This window comes from Rhipicephalus microplus, chromosome 7, assembly GCF_043290135.1.
Source record: "Rhipicephalus microplus isolate Deutch F79 chromosome 7, USDA_Rmic, whole genome shotgun sequence".
In the NCBI taxonomy this organism is placed as follows: domain Eukaryota; kingdom Metazoa; phylum Arthropoda; class Arachnida; order Ixodida; family Ixodidae; genus Rhipicephalus; species Rhipicephalus microplus.
The window spans coordinates 137565747-137578319 of NC_134706.1; the positions used below are offsets into that span (position 1 = coordinate 137565747).

At 54.5% G+C, this 12573-nt stretch overlaps 1 protein-coding gene across 1 annotated transcript; it reads left to right on the plus strand.

Annotated features, from left to right (window-relative positions):
* The first annotated feature begins 8051 nt into the window (after window positions 1–8051).
* LOC142767879 (uncharacterized) lies at window positions 8052–9170 on the plus strand. The gene has a single exon (XM_075870124.1). It carries the CDS (start codon window positions 8052–8054, stop codon window positions 9168–9170), a length of 1119 nt encoding a protein of 372 aa, XP_075726239.1.
* Window positions 9171–12573: the final 3403 nt, after the last annotated feature.

Below are 12573 nucleotides of genomic sequence, written 5' to 3' on the forward strand. Positions count from 1 at the left end.
TTGTGAAAAGCCAATTATAAAATAAAATTGTTGGCGGACAGTAATGCAATTGGCGGTCCAAAGAGCTCAGCAAGCACAGAGACCCCGCTATTTTTAATAAAATAATAAAAGCCAGAGACGTTTGGGTCGTGCCCAGTTGTGGAAAAAAATGAACACAATGTCTGACCACACTCCGTAGGAAATTGCGAACGTTCCGCATGGCTGTACACTTTCTCCACGTGTCTTCAGCTCAAAAACTTCTAGAGCTGTCGCTTCACTTCACTGTCATCTGCTTGGCAACTGTTCACTGGGTTTGATGAAGCTCTCGATTTTCGAGAATAGATGTTGCGCGTCTTCCCGTGACTTTTACTGGATATTCATATCGCTTGCTGAAGGTCGTCTTTGGAGAGGGGCGTCACCGTTTTGTTATGTACTGCGTGTTGCACTAGTGTACCAGGCGCGCGATAGCAAGGATACAGCGCCCACGTCCCCGAGGTACAAGACCTCTCCCATGCCGGGTCGACAGGGGGAGGCGATGCGTGCATCCTGCGGCACGCGCCTTCTACCGTTTTTTTTTTGGTGTGTTTGTGATTGTGGATGATGTTTCTATTTAGGCGTCCGCTATTACAAAGGCCGAAGGCAACACTACACGTTATCGCGAGATGTCCGAGATCAGCTCGCTTATATGTTGAACTAACCAGATTAGCAGAGCTCGATTACGCGCCTGTTTTAAAACGCATGGGTAGATCGAGCTGTCCGTGGTTACCCGAGGATGTAGTAGATCAGCGATGTCTTTGGTAACAGGGCATTCCGCCAGGTAATGTTTGATACCCTCACACATACACCCGCAAAAAACACCTGGGCTCGCTCAACAGGTTAAACCTGTGGAAGTATGTGTGGAACCGTCTGTGGCCCGTGAGCAACTGGACTAACGCCTTGTTAGGTGGAAAATACGCCGGTAGTTGAGATAAATCCGGCACCCACGTATAGAGTTCGGTGTCCCTAGTTTCTGACGACCACTCAGAAGCCCAGCGTTTCCAGAGTTCTCCGTTAAACTTTGCTCGCCGAGTGCGCGAGGACCACTTGCTCTGTTTTGTAAAACCTCGTCTTGCGGCGCGGGAGGCAATGAAGTCGGCCCCTTCATTGCCGAAAACTCCGCTGTGTCCCGGAACGTGACAAAGCTTTATATTCGATTACGCCTCTATGCGTTTATTCGTGCTTTGCATTTCTGCTATTCGCAGATTGGCGTTAGTTCTGGACCCCACTGCATGAAGCAGTGAAAGACAGTCCGTATAAATATATATGTCTCTGGCAGTGGGGTTATCTTTTAACCAATTTATTGCTTCTGCAAGGATCACGGCCTCTGCGCAGAAAGCGCTCGTGGCTCCCTGTACAGCGAATCTACCCACTGCCTCTACACGGGTCGCCCTGCCGAAAACGACATAGGCTACCCCTGCCAGTCCTTCTGCATACGATCCATCTGTGTATATGTGTAACGCTCGATGTCCCGCCAACACGTTGGCTTCCCCTGTCGTCAGACGCCGATGAGGAAAAGAAGCACGCTCGGCTGGATGGATCGCGAGCCGATCGACCGGGTACATTACTTCTTCCGGTCGTACGATCAGATCCCCGTAACAAACAGTACTTCGCAGGGTGAACAGGCGGAACTCCGCGTTCAAACGATCAAGTTCCAGTACAATGAGTGGAGCATGCATTAGGACTTGTAAAGCGGCCGTTCTGGTCGTGTGAAAAGCTTCGGACAAGTGCAGGAGAATCGATCGTTTTATTGAGATCATTCTGGATTTCAACCTGCAGCCCGGGCTTACTTCGTGCCACCATATTGGTGACGCGTATGTGACGGTCGGGAGAATGACATTGTGGTATAGCGTTGTCTTTTGTTCGGGACGCAGTCGTCCCCCCTGCGATGGGGCTAGGGTGTTTACACACGTCAGAAGTGTTTCTACCCTTACCCTGAGGGCATCGGCATGTAGGAATAACGGAAGACGTCATTCAAACGTGACGCCCAAGATCCTCACTGACTCCTTGAATGCCAGGGCTTTGTCCTCTTTTCCCGCTCTCACGGTCAGGCGACTTTTCATTCCAAGTCCGCCTTGTCCGTGCGCAAACAATATGCAGAAGGTCTTGTCTTTATTTAACCGTACTTTTGCTACCCGCGCCCATTCTAGTACTTTCCTGAGTACTTTGAATGCCGTTTCTTCAAGTTTTTTCTTCGATTCGCCGGGGAGGGTAATCAAGGTGTCGTCCGCATATGCCTGTATGATTACGCCTTTCGGCATCGGCATACATAGTAATTCGTGCACTGTGACATTCCATAACAGAGGCGACAGAGGCGATCCCTGCGGGCTACCCAGGGTAGGCCGTGCCTCCGCTTCCCCAGCCTGAGTTTTAAATACTACGGATCTGTCTGTTAGGAACGACCGTAGCATGTGATATAGGTTCGCTGGGACATCTCTTTCTTTGAGGAAGCGGAGCACCTGACGGTGCCATACACTGTCGAACGCCCCTTGGAAGTCTAGGCTCATTAGTATGGCAGGAGTTTTCGACGCGCGCAGTTGTACGAGCCTCGCCTTTAAGTTGTGCAGTGCTACTACTGCACTTTTGGCGTGCGTAAACCCGTATTGCTGGGTGTGTACGTGACCGTTCCTCCACAGGAAGCTATATATTCGCCCGTTGAGGAGCCTTTCCAAGACTTTTCCAAATACTGAGTTTATGCATATTGGTCTGTACGAGGTCGTGGACTGCGGAGGCCGGTTAGGTTTTGGTATAAATATGAATCGGCCACGTCTCCAACATCTAGGGAAGTAACCGAGCCTCAGTGCCGTCCTAAGGACAAACATTATGAATTTGCGCCTTTGTTCGTATAAGCCCTTAACTATGCCGGGCGTAATGCCGTCGGGACCCGGCTCCGACCTCGGTGATATTTTACTTATTACTTCTTTCACTTCGCCATCTGTGAAAGGCGCATCCTGTAGCCTTGATTGATACGAGGCTGCCGCCAACTCTCTTACTGCGACATGTACTGGCAGATCAACGTCGGGGTCGTCTACAGCTACCTGCGTACGAAGGAGAAGGGCGGCCGACTCCAAGTGCGAGCTCGTGAGCTTTCCGTCCGGGCCCTCCAAAGGTGGCAAGAATTTTCTGCTTTTCGTGCGGCCGAAGGCTTCCCTAAAAGGGGCCGAAAAAACACTACGCCTCGAACACGCCGCGTTGCATTCAGCCTCGTATCGATCCTTGGCCTCTCTTATTCGGGCTCGAAACATCGCTAACGCCTTCGAATATTCATACCTATACCACACTCTAAGATCTTGGTTTCGGCACCACTGAAGCCTTCGCCGCATAGCATTAACTCTTTTCCTTTCCTCTGCCAATTGCGGCGTCCACCACGACTTTCCGGCTCTAGATTTGATTGGGCGCAGTTGTTTATGTTGGTGGCTTTGGAAGATTTTATAGAATGCTTCCATTACGAAGTCCGGTGCCGTCATTGACGATATGTCGGCCCCTAACACTTGATCAAACCGTTGCGAGTGCCCTGAATAGTTCGGCTTGGGCAAAACGCGTCAACCGTTTTCCCGTCCGAACTTCGCTTCCTCCAATCCTGATTTCAATGTAGCCATGTTCCGAGTGGGTTAAGTCCTCGCGCACCTCCCACTGGAATCCGGATTGCGCGGCGGTAGATGAGGCCAACGTTACGTCTATCCAACTGGCCGCGTAAGGTGTCTCGTACGTGGGCCGCGATTGTGGGTCGTTGAGTACAATGAGCCCGTTGGCCGCAGCGAACTCCAGCAGACGCGCCCCTCTCTCATCACCGGCGTTTGGCCCCCACACTAGGTTCTTTGCATTAATGTCTCCTGCTACCACTACGTTGGGAGTTCCAACCTTCAGAAGCGTTTCTTCGATTGCCTGTAGGGTAGGGTCCATTGATCTGTGGGGTGGTGCGTATGCCGAAATTAAAACGAAATCAAAATGGCGGGCTTGACAGTATATCGCTACCACCAGTTTTGTCACTGTGATGGGGCAAATATCAAACGGTGTCTCCCTATAGATGATTGCTGCGCCCGCATCTTCATCCAAGGCAATCACTCCGAACCCCGACGGAAGGTGCGGTATCCTCTTTGAGGTTCGGTATGGGTCGGAAACTGCGGCCAGGCTCAATGACCCTGCGACCATACGCTCGCACAGGGCGCCTGTCGCCAGGCGCGCGTGATCGACGTTGATTTGGACAAGTGACACGTGTAGATTCCCCCTTTGATTCTCCCCTGAAGTTGTAGCGCCGCCATTATGCCCCGCCATAATTGGTGCGGGCTCTCAGCCTTGCCACCTTTCCCATCAGTAGTGGGCATTGCGGGTGTCCCGCCGGATGACCGGCAGGCGACAGTCCCGCCTGGTGGCAGGCTGCACATTTTACTGCCGCGTCTCCCTCCCTCACCGTGCAATCTCTGCCCGTGCGCCCCTCCGTAGCACAGTGCATACAAGTCGCCCTCGCGGCGTCGTTCGATAAGGGGCACGAACTCCTACCGTGCCCGTAAGATGCGCAAAACGTGCACGTGGGGACGTGCACGTTTTCCCATGCCCTGACGACTGTCCATCCGATAGAGATACGTGAGGACGACATGATTCGTTCAAAGGTCTCTGGGTCCACTTCGTCTACGTGTGCCATCGTCCCTGTACGTTCTCGGAAAGATACCCTAACCTTACACGTTTCCTCATCGAGTTGCAAGTTCAAGTTACGCTCGCTGAGGAGGCGGACTAAGTCCTGAGTTGTTATTTCAGGGTCTACCCCCGAAAACCTAACGTGCGGTTTGCGCTTATTTGGGACGCGTACTGTAATCGCGTTGCGTGTTACGGTATTTTCTTCAATGGCGTTTCTCATGTTGATTAGTGACTGTTGTGTGTGTGAGAAAATGGTGACGCCATACCTCGTGTGTCGCAGTGTGACGTCTCGGATCCCTTTGGCCACCGGGTCGATGTTTGACTTCAGGACCAGCACCACTTCTCTCGCCGAGGCGTCCGTGCTTCCAACCGGCGTGAGAAAGGCCACGTAGTCCTGTCGAAGTCCCGCTCCTTGCGTCGTGGTCGTCTGAAGTCGAGCGGGGCGGTTCCGAGAAGACCCCTGAGCTCCCGGCCTCGTTCCCGAGCCGAGGGCCGCGGCATAGCTCATGCCGCGGCCCACCCCGAGAGGTGCGTCTGTCCTTTCGGCACCAACAGTGTCCACCTGGCTGCCTGGAACTGCCAAGGCACTCGCACCGGAACGGAACGCGCCCGCCACGCCGGACAGGACATCTCCGACCGCCGGTCTCTCAGCCACCGCGACCCGTCGCTGCATTGACGCCGTCTCCCGGCGTGCCTCCACGAGTTGGCCCTGCAAGGATGAGACCACCGCGCGGTCCGCAGCCACGTCAGCTCGTATGTCCGAGCAGAGTCGAGCCAGTTCAAAGACTCTTCCCAGAATGTTGTTACGGCAAGTGACCGTAATCCTATTGCTCGTGTCCGTGCAGAACTTCGATAGGTCTTCCTCTAGCTCCTGGACTCTTGCCATTACCCGAGACCCGAGACCCGTCCTGAGACCCGTCGCCACCGCGGTATTCTCCGAGACAGACGACCGGACATCTTCTTCCTGATCTGTCTCGTTAGTGGGTATGGGCCGCACTGTTCCGCTTTCAGCCGCGCCAACAGTGGGTATAGGCCCCTGAACCGATCCCGTGACCTCTGAACTGCTCGGGTCCGCCAATCTTGCGAGGATACTGTCGCCTTCTTCTGAAAATCTGGAACGCGGCGTTTCCGAGACCCTCCCAGCCGCCGGGGTGCTCGCCGCTTCGGGCGAAACTTCGTGCGTTGCCCTACTAGCCGCCATGAATGTAGTGGGCCTGACCCACTCGCTCTATGGGCCCGCCTAAGGGCTCGGCAAAAGATGGAAATAATTAATAAGCCTTGCACTCGATCGGCTTTTAGAGACGATAAACCGCGTCCTGTCACGTTCAGGGACAGCTTCTGACAGTGAGAACGCGTTGAGAAAACGGAAAAACCTGACCTTTTGGCGATTCAGCAGGAGCCGATGCTGCGTCTAACCGACCAAAAGCACGCGCGCTTGTGCTTTTGGTCGGTTGCCCGCTGCCTCGGCTACCGGAAGATTTCGCCGAAAGGCAAGTTTTCACCTTTTTCTGACAACTTTACTTAGTGGCAGGCATTTTTTGAACATCTCAGGACTCGCCCCACAGAGAAATTTGGAGCTGGAACGGTCATTTTGACCGTTATTTGATCTAGAGAGGCGATACCCGGGTTCGGCAAATGGCGGGTATGAGCCGGCCCCACTATGACATCTAGTCGGGCCGTACACGAAGTTTCGCTCGATGGGGCGGGTTCTCCCGCCGCAGGACCTTCTTCCAATACACCAACTCATGGTTTTTCGCCAAAAGGCGATAGCGTATCGGCGCATTTGCAGAACCCGACGGAACAAGAGGCGATGAGAGGCGTTGAAAGCACGCAACCCATTACTGCCCAAGCTCATTCCTGTTTTGTGAGACCAACAGCGGGTGCGAGCGAGGAAGAAGATGCCGGTTCTTCCGTTTCAGAGGTCACCGCGGTCGGGATCGGACACAGGGGGGATCCGGGCACTCGTATGAAGACTCGGGCGCGCGAGATCGAAGACGATATCTCTCGTTTCTGCGCGGACTCGCTAAACCGCATCACGGTGAGTGCCCGAAACTACATCATGTCCAGGGTCTTCGAGCTGGTGAACCTGTGCTCCGACGTGCGGGCGGACGCGGCCACGGAACGGGGCGCAGCCCTGGCGCTACAGGGGCAGTTGGTAGACGCGCGCCGGGAGATCGCCGGCCTACAGAGACAAGCGTTAGTGGCGGCACGACCCCCGATTGGAGACATCCTAGGCGGCCTGGCGGCGGCTCCCGCAGTTGATCCTGCGCATGCTGTGCTTGCTGCTGGGCCTGGCGTCCAGGTGGCGACGGGCGCCACGCCTACTGGTCCGGCTGTTCCTGGTGTTCCGAGCTACGCCGCAGTGGTCCGGGCGGGCGGGCCGGCCGGCATCCCTGTTGCTGGGCCGGCTGGTCCTGCCGGACTCGTTGAAGCTGCTCCTGGCAGGGTGTCAGGCGTCAGACACGAACAAGTGTCGTTCCTGACACCGGTTGGAGCGACGGGGGCGCCGGCACGGGACGTGGTCCGACTATTAAAGACGAACATCGACCCTGTGGCAAAGGACATTCGGGACGGCACGCTAAGGCACACCAGGTATGGCGTCACGGTTTTCACAAACAATGCAAAAACACTCACAAACATACAGAACGCCATAAACGAAAATGCAGTCACGCGCGCCGCCATGACCATTCGCATCCCCGCCTGCCAAAACCCCCACGTCAGGTTTTCCGGAGTAGACCCCAATTTAGGACCCGAGGAGTTCTTGTGACTCCTCGACGACCGCAACCCCACCCTCCAGATAGGGGTAGACATATCGAAGGTCAAGGTGACATTTCGAGAGCGTGGGGGAACTAAAGCCTACGTGGTAGAGGTCGATCCGGAGGCCTTCCGCAGAATCTTGGCCTCTCCGCGTTTATCAGTCGGGTGGACGATGGTGCACGCATCGGAAGACCTACACGTGCCCACATGCACCTTTTGCGCGTCTTATGGGCACGGAAGAAGTTCGTGCCCCGCCGCAGCGGACCCGACCAAGGCCGTCTGCATGAAGTGTGGGGCCGAGGGCCATGTGAGGGCTGCATGTCCCGTAAGAATGGGTGACGCGACGGTCTGTTGCGCGGCCTGCCGCCGTGTCGGGTTGGAGGCGGTTGGGTACCCGACCGGCTTCTCGGGATGCCCGCTGCTACTAGAGACGGTGGCGAGGCAGAGGGCGCGCACGTACTATGGCGGCGCGTAACGGCGAGGGTAGCGCCGTGGGGGGGCTACGGGGAGGGTTGTTGCGTCTGGCGTTCATGCAGGTCAACTTGGATCACGCAAGGCTCTCTCTGAGTAACTTGTGCGATCGCATGATAGAGACCGACACACACATCGCGGTAGCGTGCGACCCATATAGACCGAAGGGGAAAATGCCCAACCTACTTGTGGGATTTACGGCTTTTGCCTACGAGGAAGACCCGGCGGCTATCGTACTGGTGAGGCGGCCACCGTTCGACCTGTGCCCCGTGAAGTTGTCGAAACATGTCGTGGGAGTCTATGGGCAATATTGCGACTCCCACTTTACTATAGTGTCGGTCTATGCTCCGCCACACAAGCCGATGGACACGACACTCCGGATGGTTCAGGAGGTGGTGTCCCAGTCGCGTTCTCCACACGTCATTGTAGCCGGTGAGTTTAACGCCAAGCACCGAGCATGGGGTCCCAGAGTCGGGGACGATAGAGGCGCACAGGTCATGGAGTTCGCGGCCGCGGTGGGCCTGGTCGTCATGAACGACCCACAGTCCGAGCCGACCTATGAGACGGCAAACGCCGCCAGCTGGATCGATCTCACCCTGGCGACGCCCTCGGTCCTGATGGCGGGATACACATGGATCGTACGCTCCGACGCCACATATTCTGAACATAAGAACATGGAAGTGCGAATAGGATCAGACGAAAGAGTAGCCCGCAAACGCCTAACAAGATATGCTCAGCAAGAGCTCTTGCGCTCGCTAGAGAGGGAGCCCTGGTTCGCGAAGATCATATGCTCGCAACCACGGTCCCCAGAGGCATTAGATTTCATCTTGGGGGCCTTTTATGGCATTTTTGAGAAACACTTGCGACGCCAGCTCAGGCCAGTCAAGTCAAACGCCAGGGGAAACTCGTGGTGTTCACCAGTTCTGGCACAAGAGCGTAAGAAGGTAAACGCCATGCGGAGACGTTTTCAAAGAGCAAAAAGCGACGACATTAGGGCCCTCCTCAAAATGGACTACACTCGCGCATTGGCACGGTTTCGTCTGTGGGTCGCGGAGGCAAAGGCCCAATATGAAACAGAGTGCCATAAGGCGTGCTCGCGCGGAAACGTCTTTTCGACGTCATATAGAGAAGCTTTCGGCAGAAACCGCCCACCAAGGTTCTTGCCCCCGCTGAAGCGAGCTGACAGCTCGATGACTGCGACACATCTCGAGTCGGCGGCCCTCCTACTCGAGACGCACATCGCGGTGGACGACCCGAGCAAAGACTTGCCCGAGCACGCCGAGGCCAGGTAAATGGCCGCAAGGCCATACAATCTTAACGAGGTAGATGTCCCATTTACCGAGGCGGAGGTACGCGAGGTGATTGGGGCGATGCCACCGCGTTCGTCGCCGGTGCCGGACGCAATAACGCCGCTCCTCGTGAAGGGCCTATTTAAATTGCACGCGCGGTTCGTAATGTTCGTACTCAATGCGGCGCTCACGCTTGGATATTTCCCTCGCTGTTGGCGCCGTGGCAGGATTATTTTCATTCCGAAACCCGGCCGGCCCCCCGAGCTCACAATGTCATATAGGTCGATATGTGTGAATTCGGTTCTGGGCAACATCCTCGAACGACTCTTGAACGGCCGTCTCTATCACTTCCTATGTAAGCACGGGCATATCCACGGCCATCAGTATGGATTCATACACGGTAGAAGTGCGGTGATGGCCTTAGTTCACCTAAAAGAGACCCTCTTACAGCTGAGAGTCTCAAAGACGCCCGCGGTTCTGATGACAATAGACTTCCAGGGCGCTTTCGATAGCGTATGGCATCCTCGAGTGCTCGCGTTTTTCCGCGAGCGCCGCGTGCCGGCTAATCTATATCACATGCTCAGGACGTTCCTCCAACAGCGGTAGGTGGTGTTTCGATCAAACGCTGGCGAACTGGTGGCATACCCCTCGTTGGGGAGTCCACAGGGGTCCCCAATCTCACCCATGCTCTGGAACGTTGTGATTCATGACCTGTTATGCCTCCCAATCCCTACGGGCATCCCAATTCAAGCGTACGCCGACGAAACCATCGTTGTCATCCCGGCGGAATCGCGAGAGCGCTTGGGAGAGGTTGGGTCCGCTGTCTTAAAAAACATAGTGAAGTAGACCGTTGGGGCAAGGGTCACCCTTAGCACGGAAAAAACATACTGTGTGCTATTCTCCAACGGACACCGTGGTATGAAAAAATGGCGCCCATGCATACGCCTAAACCCAGCAGACAAAAAACATACGTACAAAGACTCCTTGAGGATACTCGGAGTCGTCTTTGACACTCGGCTCTCTTTCTTTAAACATGCCGAATACCTAAAGAAAAGACCGAACTGCTGGTTGCGAAGATCGGGGTACTTTCTGGAATGCAGGGAGGACTGTTGCGCCCCGAACAGAAGGTGACGTTGTATAAAAACGTCATCTTACCTGCCATTATGTACGGTTCACCTGTTTGGTGGGACGCGATGTGCCCTGACTGCCGCCTCAAATCCCGCATTACCTCCCTGCAGCGCGCGGTTCTACTCAATCTGTTGGGGGCGTTCAAGACCACACGAACGACGGCACTTCAAGTGCTCATGAGAGCACCGCCCATCGCTCTAGAATTGGAAAGGGCCAATGCGGCTTTCGAGCTACTCATCGCTCGCAAGCCAATTCGTTACGGACAACTGTCCGTGCGTCCAGATCGCCTCCTGCCCACACTGGACGTCTGGCAGGAACACCCCGCGGCCCGATGCGCTTTCCGCTTTCTTAGACTTACGAGAGACGAGGCGCGAAGGATGGCCCGTTGCCAGGATTACACATTTATACGGACGGTTCGTATACCGATCGCCTGGCAGGAGCGGCGTTCATCGTATTAGGACAGAGTGAGCGCATCGGAGTGGTAGGAAGATACCGAGTTGAGAATGCCACGAGCGCCTATTGCACGGAGGTCATAGCGTTCATCGAGGCGTTGAGATACATCAAAAACAAGTGCTCAGACTATATACAGACTGTCTGTCCCTGCTACAGGCGACATCTGAATATAAGACCACCGACCCGAGAGTCAGGGCTGTGAAGGCTCTCTTAAACGACATTTCAGCCACAACAAAGATTAAACTCTATCACGTACCGGGACATTCCGGCCTGTTCGGAAACGAGCTGGCGGATTTTCTCGCAGCTCGCGCGGCACGATTGGGCGACGTGAGGCAGGCCCCGCTCACTCCGAGAGCGGTCCGCAGTATGCTGAGGAGCGAGCAACTGCGCCGCTGGGAATCCGACTGGGGGCAAAACAACGCCGACACGGACCTTTTTAAGTGGGTACCACACGTATTAGACGCGCCTTCTTGGTTTCCGCCCAACCAAACCCTCGTGACTCTGCTAAAGGGGCACGGCCGATTTCATGCTTATTTCCATCGATTTAATCTGCTCGCGGAACCCGTCTGTTCGTGCGGTGCAACATGCGAGGAAACAGATCATTACTTGTACGATTGCCCCCTTACGACAAAGATAACAGTGAAAATAGAACCACGAGCTGACTTCGACCAAAGAAGACATGCGGGTCTGTTGCGACACGCGAGAAATCGCGCACTGCTGATAAGACTAGTTAAACTGGTCGGAGACATGATCCCCGACCTCGCTTGAGTACGGCCTGCATTTCGCGTCACCCGTTCTTGAGTTTTGTACGCGGTAAGTTAACGGGACGTCACGCATTAAAAAAACCGAACACACACAAAGAACATACCCGCACGATTGGGGTGATGTGGGGGCCGGGTCGCCCTGTAGGTCATGAACTGACGAGGGTGAAAACCTCGGCGGCCCCTGCCTTGCCGCATTGCCCCGGTCGGCGGGCAAAGACTGAGGTGAGATCGTGACGCCATCATCGTCCGACAAAAGCCGTTATCGTTGGACAATACGTTTTTTTTAACAATTCACCTTTTCTTGCTGGGCTGGTCCCAGCCAAGTCTCCTTTGTCAATTAATAAACGCCCCGCGAGGTATCCGTGCTCGTTGCGCCCTTAGGACACAATATGCGTTACCGTGGCCCACCTTTTTTCTTCTTTCAATATCGGCTTTTTACCTAAAATTGCGCTTTGGGTATCTTTAAAACCCCATTTCATTTATCTTATATTGGCATTAAACCTGGTATGCATTATGAAGGGACAGGTTCTTCCACACCTTTATTTTTGGCTTTCTTTTTATCGTAGCTGCGAATGAAGTTTGGATTGGGGCGGTACATCTGTCAAACGGTAACACAGGTGTCCTAAGGCGAGCTCAGCGAGGACAGAAACCTCGCGTAGAGCAAAAGGGCAAATGCTTGCTTGATCTTGAATTTCCCGCCTTGACTCCCCGCCTGAATCAAGCAAGCATTTGCCCTTATGCTCCACGCGAGGCTTCTGTCTTCACTGAGCCCGCCCCAGGACACCCGCGTTACCGCTTGACAGATCTACCGCCCCAGTAAACTTCGTTCCCAGCTACGATAAGAAGAAAGCAAAAAATAAAGTTGTGGGAGAATCTGTTCCTGCAAAAGCATACCAGGTTTTAAGCCAATCAAAATAAATGAACTGGGGCTTTTAAGTGGTACCCAAAGCGCAAAGTTTTGTGAAAAGCCAATTATAAAATAAAATTGTTGGCGGACAGTAATGCAATTGGCGGTCCTAAGAGCTCAGCAAGCACAGAGACCCCGCTATTTTTAATATAAT

Bases quoted from the DNA above. Each gene is read 5' to 3' on its own strand.
- LOC142767879 (XM_075870124.1), top strand. From the start codon at position 8,052: ATGCCCAACCTACTTGTGGGATTTACGGCTTTTGCCTACGAGGAAGAC.